The sequence below is a fragment of the Sus scrofa genome, chromosome 13, assembly GCF_000003025.6.
Source record: "Sus scrofa isolate TJ Tabasco breed Duroc chromosome 13, Sscrofa11.1, whole genome shotgun sequence".
In the NCBI taxonomy this organism is placed as follows: Eukaryota; Metazoa; Chordata; class Mammalia; order Artiodactyla; family Suidae; genus Sus; species Sus scrofa.
This window is the reverse complement of record NC_010455.5, coordinates 19224961-19247711: the sequence shown is the minus strand read 5'-3', so window position 1 is coordinate 19247711 and position 22751 is coordinate 19224961. Positions and strand designations below refer to the sequence as shown.

The 22751-nt window shown below is 40.0% G+C and overlaps 1 protein-coding gene across 2 annotated transcripts in view; it reads left to right on the top strand.

The window, feature by feature from the left end:
- Positions 1 to 22751, top strand: part of UBP1 (upstream binding protein 1 (LBP-1a)) — a 72428-nt gene that overhangs the window by 28681 nt on the left and 20996 nt on the right. Inside the window, exons 3-8 of one of the 2 annotated variants that reach the window (XM_003132094.6) lie at positions 12819 to 12895; positions 16371 to 16476; positions 16920 to 17026; positions 19215 to 19367; positions 19462 to 19572; positions 20004 to 20111. In XM_003132094.6, coding sequence (XP_003132142.5) covers positions 12819 to 12895; positions 16371 to 16476; positions 16920 to 17026; positions 19215 to 19367; positions 19462 to 19572; positions 20004 to 20111 — 662 coding nt within the window. The remainder of the gene's footprint in view (positions 1 to 12818; positions 12896 to 16370; positions 16477 to 16919; positions 17027 to 19214; positions 19368 to 19461; positions 19573 to 20003; positions 20112 to 22751) is intronic. The other variant, XM_021071558.1, reaches the window with a different exon arrangement.

Below are 22751 nucleotides of genomic sequence, written 5' to 3'. Positions count from 1 at the left end.
TTTTTATCCTGGAATTCCAGTAAAATTCCATGAATATTTTTTAGCTGGAGTGACATTGCCATGGTAGATTCTTACAAAGTATGTAAAATTGGTCTCAGTGAAGCATTTTAGTGTAGTAACATCTGTGCATCATCTTTGTTAGTGTGACTGTTGAGTATTGGTATAATTTATTCTTTAGTCTTCCTGTTTTGGGAATTGGGTTTTTATTCAGATTTGCTCATGAGTTATTAATTTTCTTATGCTGCTCCACCAAGGGAAAATGGCAGTATTGCCTTGTTTATCAAAAAAGGATACAAAAACTTTATGAGGAAGGGATTAGATAGGGCACTTGAAGTTGTCCTTTATCAGTACAGATTTTAATTCCTTTTTTTTTTTTTTTATATTTTTAGGGCCGGTACCCTCAGCATATGAAAGTTCCCAGGCTCGGAACTTCCCAGGCTGGAGGTCAAATAGAAGCTGCAACTACCAACTTATGCCACAGCCACAGCAATGCCAGATCCAAGCTGCAGCAGCTTGTGTTAACATGGGATCCTTAATCCACTGAACAAGGCCAGTGATCAAACCTACATCTGTATGGATACTAGTCGGGTTCTTAACCTTAAGCTACAATGGGAACTCCAGATTTTAATTCCTTTTTAGACTTCACATTCCTTCCAATAAATGAGTGGGAAATTAAGCACTTTTTTCTCACTTGGAAATAGCAGTGACAGTTAAGGAAAGCACAGTTATCCACATTTTATTATATTAAAGATTTAGAGGGAGTAATTTCTCCTAGTTATCTTTTAGATTGACCATACTTTTTGTAGAGTTAAATCCAGAGCTTTCTGATTCCAAATCTCTTTCTTAACCACCAAATCTCTTACTAGAATAGTTCCAGTGTTTTCTAAATTTTCAGTTAATTGTCACTATTTAAAATTTAACAGTTTAAATAGATATACATGGTTCAAAGTTCAAAAGGTATGGAAGTGTGTATAATAAAAACTCTTCTTGGAATTCCCTGGTGGCCCAGTGGTTAAGGACTTGGTGTTGTCACTGCTGTGGTGCAGGTTTGATCCCTGGCCTGGGAACTTTTGCATGCCTTGGGCTTTGCTAAAAAACAAAACCAAAAACTCTTCTTCCCAGTTACCTAGTTCTGCTCACCTCAGGTAGCCACCGAATTAGCATCCTTTTTAGACACCTAAGAATCCTGTAATCTTATTTTAAGTCAGTCTTTGTGTAACAAAACTATTGTATAATACTTTATTCCAATAAGCTAATTGGTTCATGTAATGACTGAATTATACGCTTAAGCAAAGTTATAGTGAATTTAATGGTCTTGTCACTAAAGGATGAAATGTAGGAGTTCCTATCGTGGCTCAGTGGAAACAAATCCAACTAGTAACCATGAGGTCTCAGGTTCAATCCCTGGCCTCGCTCAGTGGGTTAAGGATCTGGCATTGCTGTGAGCTGTGGTGTAGGTTGCAGATGCAGCTCAGATCTGGCATGGCTGTGGCTTTGGCCAGCAGCTATAGCTCTGATTCAACCCCTAGCCCAGAAACCTCTGTATACCATGGATACGGCCCTAAAAAGACCAAAAAAGAAAAAAGAATGTAATGCAAAAGAGAACTTCCGTCCCTGTAGGTAACTATATATGCCTGGTAGAAGCTGGCACATGTAGTTACCAGTGAAATAGAACTGCCCAGGATATATGCCCTTTCTGCTGCATATGGGATGTCCTTATGCATGTTACTCAAATACCTTTTTTTGTTCCTCTCAAATGTTTCAGTTAGTTATAGGGACTAACTGATTGAAATGTGGTTTTTCTGCATGAGCAGTGGTTATCAAAAGTCTCTGTGGTTAGGCTGCCTGTGTTTATTTTATTTTTATTTTTATTTTTTGCTTTTTAGGGCTGAACCTGCGACACATGGAAATTCCCAGGCTAGGGGTCCAATCGGAGCTGCAGCTGGCAGCCTACACCACAGCTCACAGCAACGCCAGATCCTTAACCCACTGAGCAAGGCCAGGGGTTGAACCCGAAACCTCATAGTTCCTAGTCGGATTCATTCCTGCTGCACCATGATGGGAACTCCCACAGGCTACCTGTGTTTAGATCCCATTCCACTACTTGCTAGCCTGGGCAATTTCCTTAATTTAATACCTCCTCACACAAGGTGGTTGAAAATTCAGTTAAGTTAATGTATGTAATGCATTTACAAGGTGATCAGCACATAGGAAGCACAACACTAGACTTTGCTGCTGTTGTTATTTAGTAGCTTTAATGAGTTCTGGTTGTACTAGAAGACCAAGTAATTAGACCTTGGCTGACATGTTAGTTTCCAATTACTGATAGATGAATAGTTTTTACAAATAGTTAGAAAACAACCCTGGGACTAGACACCTATGTAATGACTCAGGAATTTTGCCAGGTTTGTTGGCAAGTATGATTCTAGTCTTTTAAATAACCCTGTAGTAGAGTTTTGAACTGTAGAAATAGCATATTTGCACTGTCTGGCAACTGTGGCAGGCAGAATAATGGTGCTCCAAAGAAATCCATGTCCTAATCCTCAGAGACTGTGGATGTTTTTACCATATATAGCAAAAGGCACTTTACAGGTGTGATTTAGATAAGGCTTTTGAGATGGAGAGATTAACCTGGATTATCCAGGTGGGCCCAGTGAAATCAAAAGGATCCTTAAAAAAAGTAAAAGAAGTGGGCCGGATAGTCAGGGGTCCGAGGGAAATTTGGAGGTGCTCTGTGCTCTGAAGATGGAGGAAGGAAGATTGTAATGAACCAATGGATGGAGGCTACCTCAAGAAGTAGGAAGGAGTTCCCTACGTGGTTCAGTGGTTAATGAACCCGACAAAGATCCATGAGGATGCCGGTTTGATCCCTGTCCTTGCTCAGTGGGTTAAGGATCCAGCCTTGCCGTGAGCTGTGGTGTAGGTCACACACGCGGCCCAGATCCTCCAGATCCTGCGTTGCTGTGGCTATGGCATAGGCCGGAGGTTGTAGCTCTGATTTGACCTCTAGCCTGGGAACCTTTGTATGCTATGGGTGTGGCCCTAAAAGGCAAAAAAACAAAAAAAAAAAAAAAGAAATAGGAAAAGGCAAGGAAGTAGATTTTCACCTAGGGCTTCCAGAAGGAGTGCAGCCTGCTGACACCTTACTTTTAATCCATTTTGGACTTCCAAACTCTGGTGCTGATAATAAATTTATATAGTTTCAGCCACTGCGTTTGTGGAAATTCATTACAGTAGCAATGGGAAATTAACACATCAGTCAAGGCGAAAGTATGCTAGGTGGGTGATCTCCAGAGTGATGCAGAATGAGGCACTGTTTTGTATCAGAGCGGTTTCAACAGTGTAGCCATCATTTACTCTTAAGATTTTAGAAAAAACACTGCATCATACAGTATTGCCTCTAGCTTATCTCTGATGGCCCAATCAAGGCTGGATCTTGAGATGGGCGTCTAATGAACCCTGGGGCCTTGCTTGCTTTGTGTGTGTGTGTAAATGTGTGCATTTATGTATATTCAAATATATGTGTAATGAATATATATGAACATAAGTGGATTTGTGGAGCATATGTGTGTTTTGGAGCAAGAACTCTTCTAGACTGTTGCAAGATTTATAATGTCAAAAATGTTGACTAATGAATTTCTGTCACTTGCAAGGGAATCATAATTTATTTTAAACAGCTTTAGATTGACTTAGTTCTTAATTTTAACATGGTTATTCCCAGGAGAATGTCCTGAATTCTTTGTGTTGGAAAAAATACTGACTTACTAGATATTTGTAGCTTTACCCAAAGCAGTGGTTCTCCAACTTTGGCATGCATCGGGATCACCTAGAGGGCTTGTCAAAACATGATTGATGTGATTTATGAATCAGTAGGCCTAGAGTATGGCTGGAGAATTTGCATTTCTGACTCGTTTCCAAGTGATGTTGATGCTGCTGCTCTGAGGACCATGCTTCAGCTTTTTATTACTCAAGAGTATTCAGGCAAATATATGAGCTTTGCCTCAGTACCACCACTTACAAATGGATTTTCTCAAAGGATTGATTGACATAGGTGGGGCTATAGCCATTCTTTGGCCATAGCTTGGTCATTCCTAGTGGCCTCCCCTTGAAGGTCATGGCTCACCTTCTGCTTCCTGGACAGCTCTTGCCAAAGAACACTTGCCATTGTGTGTAACACCATAAAAGAAAAAAAAAGTAACTTCCGTGTAGTCTTTATATCACCCAGGTAGAAATTAGAACAAATTTCCCAAGTTGTGTGATGCCTTAGAGTGTCAGTTTTTGTACCATTTTGAACAGTAAAAGTACAGAGTTTAAAAACTGTCTTTGAGTTCCCATCGGGGCTCAGTGGTTAATGAATCCGACTGGGAACCATGAGGTTGCCGGTTCGATCCCTGGCCTCACTTGGTGGGTTAAGGACCCGGTGTTGCCGTGAGCTGTGGTGTAGGCTGGCGGCTACAGCTCCGATTAGACCCCTAGCCTGGGAACCTCCATATGCCACAGGTGGGGCCCTAGAAAAGACTAAATAAATGAAAAATAAAAACTGTGTTTGTATTTTTCTGGTTATGCTGTGCAGTTATCCTCTGCTCTGAGGTAATGAGAAGACTTAAGTCTCTGACTTTGTGGAGTAAAAAACTGGTCCCAACATGGAGCCACAAGAAGAGGCAGTAAGCAGCTGGCTCTCCCTTTGAGCAGGGATCCAGCTGCTGCAACAGCTCCAGCTGAATCTCTGATGCTTCCCCACTGTGATATGTATGAGTGAGACTTCTGATCTTAAACACTTGATTTATTTCAGGTCATTTTATTGCTGGTATTAGATCAGGAATACCTGTTGATTTGGAGGCGAGATTCTACCTCAAGTGTCCTCTGTTAATTAAACAATATTAGCTACTTTGCAAACAAGCTTTAGATCCTAGAAAATAGCATGTCTGTTGGGTTAAAAACACTGTCAAGGAGTTCCCTTGTAGCACAGCAGGTTAAGGATCTGGCTTTGTCACTGCAGCAGCCCAGGTCACTGCTATGGCATGGGTTTGATCCCTGGCCTGGGAATTTCCACATGTTGCAGGCATGGTCAACCCCCCCCCCCAAAAAAAAAAACCTTTTAATTCTTGAAGCTTCAAAAAGAAAATATGGGTAGTTCCTGTTGTGGCTCAGTGGTTACAGCCCCAACTAGTATCCATTAGGATGTGGGTTCGATCCCTGGCTTTGCTCAGTGAGTTAAGGATCTGGCATTACTGTGGCATAGGCCTGCAGCTAAAGTTCCAGTTTGACGCCTAGCCTGGGAACTTCCATATGCCATGGGTGCAGCCCTAAAAAAAAGACAAAAAGTAAATAAATATATATATAAATAAATGAAAACCATTTTTTTTGTTAATATCATTTTACACCTTAGTAGATTTCCCTGAGGCTGGCTTTGGTTCTTGTAAAAAGTTTTGTATTAGGACCTTGGAGGTAAATGCTTTAATATTACCTGAAGGGAGTCTGTCACATCTTGGGCTCCATGGTGCTCTGGAGTGCATCTTAGACTCTATATTCAAAGTTGGGTGGGAACATGAACTCATACAGTTCTATTTTTCAGGGGTTTATTTTTGTTTGTTTGTTTGTTTTGCCACAGCTGCAGTCATATGGAAGCTTCTGGACCAGGGATCGAACCTGTGCCACAGTTGTGACCTATGCTGCAGGTGCAGCAACACCAGATCCTTAACCTGCTGCGCCACATAGGAACTCCTGTTTTTCAATTCTGTCAGTGCTTTTGCTTTTCTAAGCCAAGAAAGGACTAAAGTCCAAATTCAAAAGGTAAATTCAGAGGATAAAGCTAAAAATAAGACAAGTAACTCATAGAATATTGTATGCAGCATGTGCTAACTTTATACTTTCTTGGTAGTGGGACCTTTTTTATATTTCAGTTAGAACCTAGACTAATATTTTGGGAAGCTGTGTTATTAAAAGAATTAAGGGGAGTTCCCGTTGTGGCGCAATGGTTAACGAATCTGACTAGGAACCATGAGGTTGCGGGTTCGATCCTGCCCTTGCTCAGTGGGTTAACGATCCGGCGTTGCCGTGAGCTGTGGTGTAGGTCACAGATGCGGCTCGGATCCCGCCTTGCTGTGGCTTTGGCATAGGCCGGCGCTACAGCTCCGATTAGACCCCTAGCCTGGGAATCTCCATATGCTGCAGGAGCGGCCCAAGAAATGACAAAAAGACAAAAAAAAAAAAAAAAAAGAATTAAGGAAGGGAATCAAATAGAAGGAGAAATTAAACCAATCAAAGTCTGGTAGTTCACTCAATGGGTATTAACGTTGCATAAAATTGTTGGTGGGGAGGGATTTTTAGTGAGAGAGTCAGGATAAAACTGAAGAAGGAAGAAAACTAGGACATAGATAGTTTCCAATAGGGAAATCATTTTAGACATAATAAGTGTTTCAGCGCCTTAAAACAACAACAGCAACACTTGCTTTTGATTTTAGAAGAATAAAAAAATCTCTAGGGCTTTATTTAATAGTAGCAAATCCTGAGATACATTTGTGGAAATAGATTGAACTTTCTTTTGAGCAATATTTCTGTGTTTATATAGAAATATCCTAAGGTTGAGTAGGAGAAATAATACAGAAGAAAATAGGAATATTGAGATTTCTTCCTTTATTTGTTTTTTGTTGTGGTTTTTTTTTTTTTTTTTGGATCCTGAGAATTTTGAGTTTTTGAGGACAAGATAATCCTGGTAAGAGAAGTTCTCCCTCTTTCCTTGTCCACTTGATCCATCTCCTGTGTCACAGGCTGCTTTTCTTTAGGTGATTTTCAGATTTATAAGTGAACTTTATTGTCTACTTGGATATCCAGCAGGTATCTCAGACTTAGATGTGTGCAGTTGCACTGCTTGATTTCCTCCCTCAGATCCTCCTTGTGATCTTCCCCATGTCAGGAAATTCCTTGGTCAAAAATCTGGACTCACCCTTAAGCTCCTCTTTCTCTCCCACTTTAATACACCAGAAGGTGCGTAGGCCCTACCCTCAGAATCTCTCTAGAGAATGACCATCTCCATTCCTACTGTCGTTTGATGGGAGTGAATATTTTCCTTTAGCCTAGACCTCTGAAACTGATGAATTCATGCTAACCTCATAGGTGAAAAACCATTTCAGTATGGCTTTAACTCGAATTTGTCTGATGGAGGTTGAATGTCTTTTTTTAATTTTAATTTTAATTTTTTTTGTCTTTTTAGGACCGTACCCATTGCATATGGAGGTTCCCAGGCTAGGGGTTGAATCGGAGCTGTAGTTACTGGCCTGTGCCACAGCCACAGCAACACGGATCCAAGCTGTGTCTGCGACCTACGTCACAGCTCACAGCAGTGCTGGATCCCAAATCCTACTGAGCAAGACCAGGGATCGAACCCAGGTCCTCATGGATACCAGTCAGGTTTGTTAACCACTGAGCTGCAACAGGAACTCCTTGAATGTCTTAATATGTTTATGAATTATTGGCTTTTCTTTCTGTTGTGTGAACCACATGTTCATGTCATTTGCTCAGTTATTTTATTCTAGGGTTGTTGAGTATTTGTTAGCAGTTTTGTACGAGTTCTTTTCTCTTTGGATGAGGGAGTTAGCCCATTGTGTGTAATATGAGTTGCATGTATTTCCCCTCTTGCTAATAGAATCCCAGAGTTGAAGGATGCAGTATTTAACTTAGGTACGGCCATACTACCTTTCAGAAAGACTTTTTCAGATTATATTTCCCCACATTTTATGTGCTTATTTTTTCCCCATCTATACCCACTTGATTGATTGATTGATTGATCTTGCTTTTTAGGGTTGCACCTGTGGCATATGGAGGTTCCCAGGCTACGGGTAGAATCAGAGCTGCAGCTCCCAGCCACAGTCACAGCCACATGGGATCTAAGTCGTGTCTGTGACCTACACCACAGCTCATGGCAACACCGGATCCATAACCCACTGAGTAAGGCCAGGGATGCAACCCACATCCTCATGGATACTAGTTGGGTTCGTAACCTGCTGAGCTGCAACAGGAACACCTGATTTTTTTAATTAAACTGTTTTGTGTTGACCCGATAATCACATTTTATTAGTTTTTGTTTCCTAAATTCTTGAGGTTGAGTATAATTTCAGGTATGTAATGTGTATTTTTCAAAGATATCTATTCATTTGCTTAATTTTTAAAATTGTTTTGTTTTTCTCTGAGTTCAGATCTGTTGTTAAATATGCTGCAGATTTAAGGTTGTAAGTTTGATTAGATCCCATTTTTTTATTTATTTGTTTTTATTTCTATTGCTTTGGGAGAACTGTGCTGATAAACATTTGTAATTTACCATTACATCAGAGAAATCTTTTGCCCGTGTTCTCTTCTAGGAATTTTATAGTATCATGTCATGTTTAAGTCTTTAAGCTATCTTGAGTGTATTTTTCTACTTGGTAAGGGTGTGTCCTAATTTCATTGATTTACATGCAGCTGTCCAGTTTTCCCAGTACCACCTCCTGAAGAGATTGTCTTTTTCCCATTTTATATTCTTGCCTACTTTGTTGAATATAATTGACCATGGGTGTCTGTTTATTTTTAGCTCTCTTCTATTCCTTTGATCTGTATGTCTGTTTTAGTACCAGTACCACACCGTTTTGATTACTAACATTTCATTGTTCCCAGTGTCTAAGTCTTTCATCTCCTTGGTCAGGTTTATTCCTAAATTTTTTTTTTTGGTATAATTAAAATTTTTTCATATTCATTTTCTGCTATTTCATAGTGTCATGTTTTCTGCATATAGTGACAATTTTACCTCTTCCCTTCCAATTTGGATACCTTTTATATCTTTCTCTTGTCTGATTTTCTGTAGCTAGGACTTCCAGTATTAATTTGAATTAAAGTGGTGAGAGTGGGCATCCATGCCATCATGTCCACATTTTAGCAGGAAGGCTTTCAGCTTTTCTCCATTGAGTATTAAATTGTCTGTGGGGTTGTCTTAAATAGCTTTTGTTATGTTGAGGTATGTTCCCTCTGTACCCACTTTGGTAAGAGTTTTTAATCATGAACGGCTGTTGAATTTTGTCAAATGCTTTTTCTGCATCTTTTGAAATGATGGTGTGGTTTTTGACTTTTATTAATGTGGTGTATTACATTGATTTGCTTTTTTTTTTTTTTTTTTTTTATTGGCTGCTCCCACAGCATGTGGATGTTCCTGGGCCATGGATCAAACCTGTGCTACAGCAGCCACCCAAGCCACTCCAGTGACAATGCCAAGTCTTTTACCTGTTATGTGCCACAAGGGAACTCTGATTTGTGTGTTTTGAACCATCCTTGTGAACTTGAGATGAATCCCACTTAGTCATGTTGTATGATTTTTTTTTTGTTATGTGTTGTTTGATATGGTTTTCTAAAATTTGGTTGAGAATTTTACATCTATATTCATCAAAGATATTGGCCTGTAGTTTTCTTTTTTGATGATATCTTTGTCTAGTTTTGGTATTAGGGTGATGGTTGCTTCATAGAATATCTTTTGGAGCATTTCCCTTTTCAGTCTTTTGGAAGAGATTGAGAAGGATTGTTGTAAGTTTTTCTTTGTATGTTTTATAGAATTTGCCTGTGAAGCCATCTGGTCCTGGACTTTTGTTTGTAGGGAGATGTTTATTTAGTCTTTTTAGGGCTGCACGCATGGCATATGGAAGTCCCCAGGCTAGGGGTTGAATTGGAGCTCCAGCTGTTGGCCTTTGCCACAGCCACAACAATGTCAGATCTGAGCTGCATCCTGTGACCTGCACCACAGGTCATAGCAATGCTGGATCCTTACCCATTGAGCAGGGCCAGGGAAAAACCCATGTCCTCATGGATGCTAGTCAAGTTAGTTAGCACTGAGCCACAATGGGACCTCCTGTCTCAGAGTATTTTTAAATTTCCTTTTTGATTTCCTTGTTGACCCATTGGTGTTTTAGTAGCATGTTGTTAGTCTCCATGTAATCAGTTTTTCTCATTTTTCCCCCTGTAATTGATTTCTCCTTTCATGCTTTGGTGGTCAGAGAAGATGCTTGGAATAATTTCTCTAGTCTTACTAAATTTGTTGAGGTTAGTTTTGTGCCCTAGTATGTGGTTAATCCTAGAGAATGTTCCATGTACACTTGAAAAGAATGTATATCCTGGTATTTAGGGATGTAATGTCCTGAAAATATCCATTAAGTCTCACTGTTCTATTGTGTCATTTAGGATCTCTGTTGCCTTAATAATTTTCTGTCTTCAGGATCTGCCATTGATGTGAGTGGGAGGTTGAGACCTCCTATTATTATTGCATTCCCATCACTTTCTCCCTTTATGCCAGTAGTTTTATGTATTTGAGTACTGCCGTATTATGTTGATGATCGTAATATCCTCTTCTTGAATTGATCCTTTTATCATTGAATAGTGTCCCTTTATCTTCTTTATGGCATTTAAAGTCTATTTTGTCTGATATGTGTACAGCAACCCCTGCTTTCTCATTGTTTCCATTTGCATGAAATATCTTTTTTCATTGCCTCCCTTTCAGTCTGTGCGTGTCCTTTGTTCTAAGGTGTGTCTGTAGGCAGCATTTTGTAGGCTTTTGTTTTTTAATTCAGTCTACCACTTTGTGCCTTTTGACTAGAGCTCTTAGTCCATTGATATTTAGGTAATTATTTATACATATGCATTTATTGCCCTTTTAAACCTTGTTTTCCAATTGAGTCTACATTTCTCCTTTGTTCCTTTCTGTTTCTTCATTTGGTTGGATGATTTCCTTTTATTTTATGCATCTGTCCTTTTCTTTTTGTGAATTTTTTGGTTTTGATTTGTGACTGCCTTGTTTTTTAAGTATGTTAACTCCTTCCTATATCTGCTATATCTGCTTGGTTTAGGTTGATAGTCATATAGGCTGAAACACATTTTAAAAGAGTCTACATTTTCCTATTCTCCTTCTGCACATTTTATGATTTAATATCCCTTTTTACATCTTCCTGTTTATCCTTTGCTGTTTATCATCACTTTCACAAATAGGTTTTTGTTTTCTTTTTTTCTTTCTTTCTTTCTTTTCTTTTTTTTTTTTTTTTTCTTTTTAGGACCTCACCTGTGGCGTATGGAAGTTCCCAGGCTTGGGATTAAATTGGAACTGCAGCCGTTGGCCTACACCACAGTTACAGCAATTCCAGATCTGAGCCGAGTCTGTGACCTACACCACAGCTCATAACAATGCCAGATCCTTAATCCGCTGAGTGATACAAGGGATCAAACCCACATCCTCATGAATACTAGTTGTATTCCTTTCGACTGTGCCGCAATGGGAACTCTGGTCTTGTTTTTCTCCAGCCCCCTCAGACTGTTTCCACATAGCCAGCCCTAGTCTTCTCCCAGGCACTGACCTCTGAAACCTGAGCCTTAGCATCATACCCCACCCAAGTGTCTCAGGCTGAGGTGGTTTGGCGGAAATACCAATAGATTGTGTAGCTCTCTCTCTCTCTCTCTGCTTTGCCCTCCTCAGACTGACTGCTGTGCTTTTCTCTGAGGCTTTAAGGCTCTCCCTCCATTCTGGCTGATCTCCCCTCCAATCGGGACCTCCCAGTGTGCTGAGTCCTTTCCTTTTTCATAGCTCCCTCTCAGGAGTGCTGCTGGTCCTTATCTTGATTCCTTCTTTTCTCTCTCTCTCTTTTTTTTTTTTTCATTCTCCTATTGTCTTATTCAGTTATGTGGATGTTTCCTTGCACTTTCTGAAAGTCTGAGATCTTCTCTCAGCATTCATAGATACTCTGTGAGAATCTTCTACATGTGGATGGAGGGTGTAATTTTTTTTGGATGTGTGTGGGAGAAGTTGAGCTCCACCTCCTACGTCTCTGCTGTCTTGATCTGGTTCTCTAATTTTCTGCTTATCAAATTATACTGTCATTTTTATTATTTAATGACATAATCCAGAAATCATTTTTGTGGATTTGGAACATATTACTTACTTTTGGCAGCAGCTTATTTTCCTAATTAAGTAGATTGGTACATGAATATCTATTTGTGTTCTTTTATGGACCCTAATTGAGCAGTGAGAAAATGTGATTGGGTTCATTGGACACAAGGGAGAAAGCTCCAGGTTTAAAATTTGACCTTGACTCACACAAAAACCTGTTCATAAATAATCCTAGCATCATTATCATAAAAGCCAGAAAGTGAAAACAACCCATGTGTCTATCAACTGATGAATGAATAAACAAAATGTGCATTCATTCGAATAATTTAGCCATAAATAGGAAAGACTGACACATGCTACAATGTGGATGAACCTTGAAAACATAATGGAAAAGCCAGCCCTAAAGATCACATGTTGTGTGATTCCATTTATATCAAGTGTCCAAAGCAGGCAAATCCTGACAGACAGAAAGATTGTTTGCAAAGGGCTTGGGGTGGAAGGATGAAAAGGACTGGTCATGGTGTGAGTTTTCTTTTTGGTGATGAAGATGCTCTAAAATTAATAGCAGTCATGGCTGCATAACTGTGCATATACTAAAAACTAATCGTATGCTTTAAAAGGTAATTTTATGGCATGTAAGTTGTAGAGCTATTAATGAAAGATTGATCTCGGATAATGCATTTATGCAAAATGAAACTATAGAATGAAAGACTTATGGTGGAAAGTAAACTGACCAAGGAACTCTTCAGTCTTCTTTGATGGTGGAAGAAGGAGACGAGGTGATTTGCCAGGAAGAGAAAGGTCAACCTGAATTTGCTTCTCTAGTAATTAACATTGAGTAATAGTATGTTTGATGGACAGTTGAATTTTTGTTACACAGTGGTATATTTTATACGGATTGTTTCTGATACATAATTTTTAAAAATAGGTCAGTCTTATGAAATTCGAATGCTGGATAATCGGAAAATAGGAGATGTGCCTGAGATCACTGGGAAACTGGTAAAGGTAAGGATGATCTCTTTACATTCATAATTATACTGCAGTGACTAACAATTGTAGCAGTTTTGCTGCAAGAGTTTTGTTTTTGGTTGCAGGGGTTATTAAAAAAACTTAATTTCACGTGAACGAAGTAATGGCTGTTTCTATGACTTTTTTTTTTTTTTTTTTTTTTTTTTTTTGGCTTTTTAGGGCCGCACCTGAGGCATATGGAAATTCCCAGGCTAGGGCTGAATCGGAGCTACAGTTGCCGGCCTACACCACAGCTATAGCAACGCAGGATCTGAGCCACGTCTGTGACCTACACCACAGCTCACAACAACACCAGATCCTTAACCTATTGAGCAAGGCCAGGGATCAAACCCGCAACCTTATGGTTTCTATGTGGATTCATTTCTGCTGCGCCACAGTGGAACCCCCAAAACTCTGACTTTTTGAGCTGTTTTTGTTTACTCATCTGTAAGATAGGGATTACAGCAATTACTGGGTGAACTAAATGTAAAGGCCTTCTGGAAACAAAGTACTGTGGAAAAGTTAGTTGTAGCTAAGCTGTGGGGGTAGGGCACCTACCACCACAACAGAAACTTTGCTTCTCTTTAAAAGTAAAAGATAGTGGTGGGGGGAATACGAAACTTTTAAAAATCCTGTAATTTCACCTTTTAAAATTTCAAGTAAAATGTGAAATCTCTTTACCCTGCTGGTGTATCTGAGTAAAGAAGTCAGTCATTCCAGGTTTAGGAGGCTTGGCTCTTCCTTTAGGGTATGTCTTCAGACCATTCCCGGCCCCTCAAGTCTGCCTGCCAGACAGTGCACAGTAAGTAGCATTCACAGTGCAAGGGGTATACTCTTTTTTTTTTTAAAGAGTTACCCCTTCCGCACACGGCAGTTCTCTGGCTAGAGGTTGAATTGGAGCTGCAGCTTCTGGCTTACACCATAGCCGCAGCAACATAGGATCCGAGCCATGTCTGTGACCTTCACCACTCACAGTTCATAGCAAGGCCACTGAGCAAGGTCAGGGATCAAACCCACATCCTCATGGATATTATTAGGGTTTGTTACCGCTGAGCCACAATGAGTTTTCTGTCTTTGTTTTTGGCTGTGCCTGCAGCATGCAGAAGTTCCCTGGCCAGGGACTACTCAAGCCACAGCAGTCACAATGCTGAATCCTTAACGTGCTGAGCCACCAGGGAACTTAAGGAGAAATTTCTTTTCTTTTCTTTTCTTTTTTTTTTTTTTTTTTAGGGCCACAACTGCCGCATTTGGACATTCCTAGGCTAGAGTTCAAATTGGTCCTGCAGCCACTGGCCTATGCCCCAGAGCTGCAGCTCGGGATATGAGCCACATCTGTGACCTACACCACAGCTCATGGCAATGCTGGATTGTTAACTCACTGAATGAGGCCAGGGATCAAACCCACATCCTCAAGGATACTAGTTGGGTTCGTAACCCACTGAGCCACAAGAGGAACTCCTCAAGGATGAATTTCTTTTGTTGTTGTTGTTGTTGTTGTCGTTGCTATTTCTTGGGCTGCTCCCGCGGCATATGGAGGTTCCCAGGCTAGGGGTTGAATCGGAGCTGTAGCCACTGGCCTACACCAGAGCCACAGCAACGCGGGATCTGAGCCGCGTCTGCAACCTACACCACAGCTCACGGCAACGCCGGATCGTGAACCCACTGAGCAAGGGCAGGGACCGAACCCGCAACCTCATGGTTCCTAGTCGGGTTTGTTAACCACTGCGCCACGACGGGAACTCCAAGGATGAATGTCTTAAAGATCACATCCTTCTTCAGCTAGAGGATCCTTACAATACTCTGCAACCATCCAGAGTTTAACCTCCTGGCCCCATCATCTTTGACTCTGCTATTGTAGGGGAGTCTTAGGGATTGAATGCTGATCAAAGATGCTTTGGAACTTCTTGATGTGCTTGATTAATTCAGTGATCCGCTTTCTCTGCTTATTCTGTTTCCGTCTTATTGTTAGGTCCCTTTTATCTGTGGCTGGTTCTCTAGGGTTATTATCCCCTTTTAGTGAGAACTTCCAGATAACAACTTTCCTTTCCAGTATCATTTAGGAGCTTTTCTTTTATATCTTGCTATTTCTTAACTGTGGTCCTTCCTTCATATTCCTTACTGTACTATCTTAGTCTGGCCTAGGATGGGGTTCAGTAAAGCCCTTAAATTTAATATCTATATTATCATACTATTTTCATCTGAATTCATGCATTTGATCTGGTTCTTACTAAATACAGAAGAATCAAATCATCATGACATTTTCTGTGCTGCACTTTCTTGTGAGAGATCAACCTGCTGGTGAATATGAGCCAGGAGCCACCACTAGCCCAGGCACCATCACTCTGAGGACTTTGTGGCCAGTAGGCAGAGTTGAAGTGGGTGCCGGAGGGGAAAATGGGCATGGATCAGTGGCAACTGTGCCTTTACAGGCATCCACGTAGGTCCCAACAGCTGACCTGGTCTCTTTTTAAATTGTTTCAAATTAAAATATTGCTACTTTTAAGTGGTTCACTTCAGAATATTTATCAGCTGTGTTTTGGACAGCATTTGGCAGGTGAGGAAGGCAGGGACACTCAAGTAGTATTTAAATGTATTGCTAGCAAGTTATTTCCTGTTCAAACCAGCAGAGAGTCTGCTGGAAATAAGATTATCTTATTGCACCATAGTCTGAGAAACAGTTATTTATAAATGTGTCAGAAACACTAATTAGTGCAAATCTGGTATCTGACTTTTTATCCTTTTCCTGGAATGAGACAGTAGTTGGCAGCCCAAACCTGCCAAAGGTGAGAGGGGCAATGGGTAGAGAGCAGAGAATTGGTCTTGAGTTTGTGGAGCAGAGTTAAAGCCTTCCCTAGGAATGGACCTGAGTGTTTTGGTGAAGTTTTTTACCTGTGTTTTCTCTGTTTGTTTTTCCTTTCTTACCTCAGATAACATCATTTAGAGGTTAAACAGTTGAGGATGGATTTTGTATATAGATTCTCTTTTTAGGGTGGTGGGCAAATCCCCCCTCCCCCAGCAACACACACTGTCTTTTGAAAGAAAGTCAATTTTTATTGTTTTAAATGAACAGTTTACCATTGTGCCTTGGGTTCCGTCTCTGTTTATATACTACCTTTTCATTTTAGGAATTTCTGTCTATACTGGATATTTTCTTTATCGAAATATAGTTCTTACTAGTTTCTTAAGGACATGTACCTTAATTTGAATTACGATATCAGTTTTTTAATAAAGATTTGCCTTAAGAAACTATTTTATTTGGTCTTATTATTTTTGAGTTATAATTCTTTGCACCAAACGATTGTACCATAACTCAGGTGTTCAAGAGCAAAACAGTTCACTTAGAAAATGTTGAAAGCAGACTTTGTTTTTGTATGCATTTCTGTTATAGACTAATGCATAGGAAGTGAAAAACACTTCCCGCTTTTTAGCTGGAACAATTTAAAAGTGCTCATTTCTCTCACTTATCCCATAGAGCATCATAAGAGTTGTATTCCATGACAGACGGCTCCAGTATACAGAGCATCAGCAACTTGAAGGTTGGAAGTGGAATCGCCCAGGAGACAGACTTCTTGATTTAGGTACAAGTGGCCATCAGAAGACCATGGAGAGATGAGGGCAATTCTTTGGCTGTACCTCTTAATACGTTAGCACCACATGTAATTATTTGGAGAGATTTCTGGTGTTAGCAGATCCTGTGTGCCTTGAGTTGTTTCATAGTTAAAAGTGAAAGTGGTTTTTGGTGCTTAAAAAAAGTGAGCCAGGAATTTTATGAATTTGAAACCATTAATTTACTTTTTGATTGGCACCATCCATCATATTCTTAAGAAAATGGAATAGAAACCACGGTGGGATAAATTATTATACACATTAGGCGGGTTTTGATGTTGAAGTGATTGACCATGGAGAACACTGAAGAAAAAAGTTCAGCAGGGAGGTATTATAATTTCATTGGAATATAATTAAAGTAGGTTGTAATGTTTTATTTATTCGAGTTTCTATGTCACTTCTTTTTAAAATACAGATATTCCAATGTCTGTGGGAATAATTGATACAAGGACAAATCCAAGCCAGTTAAATGCAGTTGAATTTCTGTGGGATCCTGCAAAACGTACATCTGCTTTCATTCAGGTTTGGATTTTTACATTATTAGACACATTTGGAAAGCCATGGGTGAGATGGAATTCTCAATGCATGATATTTTCTTTAAATGCTTATTTGTAAGCTATCTTGTAATGTCCTTTATATACACACATACATGCACATGTGCAGTCTGTTAAATTGGAGTTAATCTACTAAATTCATCATTTATAAACTAACATATATAAAGACAATCTGATAGGTAAAACATTTACATATTACTGTTACCAGTAGTAGTAATAATCAAAATTTACATTGTTCTTAAAATGCATTTTTTTAACAAAAGCTGCTGTTTAAAAGAACATGACTGAAAAGAGTGTACAGTTTTTAAATTCTCTCTAGTTTTATTTTAAGATATTTTAATATTGATATTTTCAAGCCATCACAAAAGTAAGAGAATAATAGTGAATCCTCTCTGTGCCCAACACCTGGCTTCAACAGTTACTAGTAGTCCCCTCTTTTTAGTTTTGATAGAATACTTTAAAGCAACTCCCAGGCATTTCATTTCACCCAAGAATACTCAAAGAGATTGAGTTTTTTTTTAAACAAATATTATATATAAAATGAAGTCCACAGTAATTCTGTTACTCAGTATGTTCAAATTTGTAAGTGGCAGAATTAAAACTACTAAGTAGGTGATCTTTATGTAGAAAAGGAGAACCACTTAATTGCTAACCAGGCTACGTAGGCTCTAGTTTGTGGGAGCTGAAGAAAATCTTTAGTGTTTTGCATTTTCTTGATCATCGGGTAGTAGCCCACATCAGCTAATAATCATTAGGGCCATAGTTCATATTAGTTGAATATTTTCTTATATTGTTAATCTAACAGGGAAACTGGTCATGTGGTGAATGAGGGCACTATAAGAACCGGCCATGCATCTCAGGTTGTGCACAGTCTTTCTTAGTGCAGAGATCAGTTTTAACTTTGGAATATGTAGCTAGCAGAAATTACCAAAGTCTTATGTGGAGGGAAAATTAGACTAAAGATATACCAAGGCCTGTAACTTGAATCACTGCCTCATCTCATTGTTTTGTGATTTTTGTCTGTCTGGGTGTTTTTTTTTTTTTTTTTTTTTGCTCTTTAAGGGCTGCACTTGCAGCACATGGAGGTTCCCAGGCTAGGAGTATAATTGGAGCTGTTGCTGCCGGCCTACATCACAGCCACAGCAACACCAGATCCGAGCCACGTCTGTGACCTATACCACAGCTCATGGCCATACAAGATCCTTAACCTACTGAGCAAGGCCAGGGATGGAACCCCCAACCTCATGGTTTCTAGTCGGATTCATTTCTGCCGCGCCACGATGGGAACTCCTGGGTGTTCTTTTTTTAAGCATGTGTCTACTTCATTTATGTCATCAAAGCAATAGATATTAAAGGCCTTCTATGTGCCAGACATTTATGGGTTTTTTTTTCCCCTCTATATTTGTTCCCCTTCAAATATATGATTCAGTCTTAAATAAGTATTCACTGTTCACTATTGGTTTTCCCCAAAAGAAAGAGAAAAAGGGAAATGACCAGTTTTGTAACTGACCAGTTTTGTAACTAACCCTGTGAGGTATCCTAGAGCTGTCATGTGGTAGTGTTGGGAGAGGGGCAGCAGTGATGGCAGAGTTCAGGATCCTCAGTGAACTCTGAAGGGTTGGTGGGAGTGTTCAGATGGATGCAAGTGGAATGAGAATTGGGTTTTGTGCACTGAGGAAATTCCCTGGGCAAAGCATCACAAGAAGTAGGGTGATGGGCTGGAGTTGGGATGGTAGAGGGCAAACAGTGGGAGTTCTGAGTGATGAGTGATAACTGCTGTGGATTGAGCCACATGGAAGGCTTAGGACCAGGGTCTGAGAGCAGCAAACGGTCTTGGGGGGTGGGTAGGGGACGGACACAGGAAGTCTCTGTATTGATGTGCCCATGATTGGGATAAGGCCTGGCTTAGAGGAGAGGAACTGGATTGGGAAGAGCTTATTCCCAGAAAGTTCAGAAAGGCCCAGTTGGATTTGTGCAAGGAAAGCCACATGTTAAAAACAATCAGATATTTATGGAGATGTCTGGCTAATACATGGGAGTTCGTTTTAAAGGAGCTTGGCTTTATATTGGTGGCAGGACATCTGAAAAGGGAATGCAGTAGAAGGGTAATGAGTGGACAGGACTGTGAGTCCATCTCAGCTTGACCTGCTCTCTAGGTGCACTGCATCAGCACAGAATTTACTCCCAGGAAGCACGGAGGTGAAAAGGGAGTGCCTTTTAGGATCCAGGTTGACACCTTTAAGCAGAATGAAAATGGAGAGTACACAGATCATCTACACTCAGCTAGCTGCCAAATCAAAGTTTTTAAGGTAAGAGATGGAAACCAGGCTTTCAGTGAGGCCCAGTGTTTGTAAAGTGTTTGTCAGGAGCCTGATAGATGAAAAAGTCTGCTTTGTTTTTAAGCCTAAAGGTGCAGATAGGAAACAAAAAACAGATCGAGAAAAGATGGAGAAGAGAACTGCTCATGAGAAGGAGAAGTACCAGCCATCCTATGACACCACGGTCCTCACCGAGGTAATGCGGGCGCCACCCTGGTCCTGAGACGCCAGCCGTGCTTTCTGGCACCACCTCTGAGGATGAGTTTCACTGTGAAGGGTCTGGGAAGATTGGGTGGTAGATTGATATAATGTTCTTAGTGAAATTTGTGGGGGAAGTATTCTCTTTAAATTTGGGGGTTTTAATAGATTCATTTCCTGGGTGGGATCTTGAATGAAGATGCTGAAATCCCAATCAGGTCTCAGAAACAGACCTTAAAAACCTCGAAGTTGGCAAGAGATTAAGTCGGGGCCCAGAATGTCCGATGTTTGTCACTGCTGGGGTTTTGCATCTTCTTTACCTTTGAATCTGCTAGTCATTTAAATGGGCTGCAGAGACATAAAACAGGGTATTAGATCTTTCTTTGTATAATGAAAAGACATTGATCCCAATCTTTGGTGTTTGTCCAGATGAGGCTTGAGCCTATAATTGAAGATGCAGTTGAACATGAGCAGAAAAAGTCCAGCAAGCGGACTTTGCCAGCAGACTACGGTGATTCTCTGGCAAAGCGAGGCAGTGTAAGGGGCTTCTGCTTCTCTTTTCATTGTGCAAGAAACCTTGTGCAGTGTTAGATATAGGACCAACTTCTACTGAAAAGTAAAGCCAAATTTGTTTTTGATGTTCTTGATTTAATTTGCTTTTGTTTAGACTTCCTGCTTTCTGTTTATTCCTCACTGAGGAAAATTTCCTAAATCTAACACTTTGGAGCCAAGTTGACCATTTTGGGTGGTTTTGGAGGGAAAAATGGCACTCAGAAATGTGGTCCCTCCCTATTTCCTTCTTCTCCCTCTCCCTCCCTCTCCTTTGCACACATGCTTCCTTTAAGAGCACTGAAATTAATTGAAAATACTTTCTGTAGTAAAATAGTTAGAATTTTTGTGTGATGTAAAAAGTTTTGTTTTCTCATGTGTGTAACTGGTAAGAATATTTAGAGAAAGTATAGCAGCAAGCTTGACATGAACATATGCAATACTTTGTGTCACATTTCCCTGCATGTAGAATAAGAATGTGTGTCTGTCTGTGCTTTTAAAAGCCTGTTTGGCAGCACTGGTAGAAAAACAATCTTTGACTGTGTTAGTATTTCCTTTTTGCACCTGCATTATGACCTTATGCTTCATGCCAGAATAATGCACCTTGCTGCACCCCGCCCTGGTCCCCCCAGTGTGCATTCCAGGGTGGGAATGGTTGAATATAAGCTTTGTTAGCTTGGGTAGAGCAGATCTTTGTTCATGACACAACTCTTCATCAAACAGTTGACAAATGACTATACTGTTATATGTAAACTTAGATCATTTGTATACCCATAGTAAGTGTGAAAGAGAGCATTAATTATTTTAAAATAACCATCATCATGTGTATTAATGGCTACTCTATTCATCATTGAAGTGTTTAAACTATATCAAGGTATCAAAAATGGAATTTTCACTCTAATACATGAATCTGAAATTGTCTGTAGACTTTGAACGTCACAGGCACTATCCCAGGAACATCATTGAATGAAAATATTTTAAATGCTTTTATATGTAGTAAAACTAAAAATGTCCTCCTGAGTGGAGGGGGAGCATACATGTTGCATTTTCTTTAACTGGGTTTTTTGGATTCAAATCAAAGGTTGTAAAGAACAACTGTATACTCCTTCCCCCAAATATCTGTTCCTCCAATTTTATGTTTTTATTCTCTTCTGATTTCCCAGCTGAAGACCCACAGATGGTTCTTAGTAGATTTTGGGGGGAGACCCTGGTAACTCAAATCACTTTTCCCCTCTTGTTATAAACTAATTAAAAGGAATGCATTCTGATAATTTGTAAATTAAACAAATCTGTTATAGCCCAGGGCTAATCTGAAGATGGTAGAATTGTTGGTAAATTATTAATGAATCTTAAGTCTAAAGTATGCAAAACATCAGCAGTTCACTGGCCTGGGATTTCACATCTTCTTAGTGTGTATTGCATGCTACCCCCGGCTGCATTTGATTTGGTTAAGATGTTTCTGGGGTGGTTAGAGCTCTTCTTGGGAACCCGTTCCTTAAAAAAAAGGTAGAGATTAATCCCCTAAAAAAGAAAGTCCTATGGCGTTTTGTATATTTCATCAAGTGCCTGAAAAGAAGGCCAGCAATTCTGATAGTTACAGTTGGCTTTGAGCAGAAAGGGATAGCCAGACTCACCTTTTCAAGTTCACAGGTGCTGTGTGAAATGATCCTTCACTGAATAGAGGCAGCACTGTAGGTTCCCAGGAGCCACAGCACAACCAAACCCCTAGTGTCTCTGTTGGTCTTTGCATCTGAGCTATATTTTATCAGGCTGCCAGTATCTACATTCTGCAGTGGGTCTTCATTTTTTTTTTTTTAATTTTATAATGATTTTTATTTTTTCCATTATAGCTAGTTTATGGTGTTCTGTCAATTTTATACTTACAGTATGGTGACCCAGTTACACATACATGTATACATTCTTTCTACTCACATTATCATGTTCCATCATAAGTGACCAGATATAGTTCCTAGTGCTATACAGCAGGATCTCATTGCTTATCCAGGGTCTTCATTTTCTATTCTGCCTGGGGAAGGACTCTGCACCAAAACTATGCAGTGCACCAAAACTATGCAGTGCACCAAAACTATGCAGGCAGGCCAGTGTTGCTGGAGCTTTAATGAATTAGACTGTTAAGTTGCTTAATTATATAGATAGAAAAGAATGGCAAAGCGGAAGAAACACTTCGAAAATATCATTGGTATGCTTTTATCCTTATGGGTAAGACTGTAAGAGAAACCTACAAAAAATCCAGGTGGGAGAGAGTCTTGGTGTTTCATCCAGCCTGGCCATTTAAGAACCTGGAATTGGAGTTCCCATTGTGGCCAGGAGAAACGAATCCGACTGGGAACCATGAGGTTGTGGGTTTGATCCCTGGCTTCACTCAGTGGGTTAACGATCCGGCATTGCCCTGAGTTGTGGTGTAGGTTGCAGACACAGCTTGGATCCTGAGTTGCTATGGCTGTGGCATAAGCTGGCAGCTATAGCTCCAATTAGACCCCTAACCTGGGAACCTCCATGTGCCTGAGGTGCAGCACTAAAAAAAAAAAAAAAAAAAAGACTAAAAAAAAAAAAAGAAGAACCTGGAATCAGTTGTTTTCTAAAAGTAGAGGCCTCCCAACAGGGCCA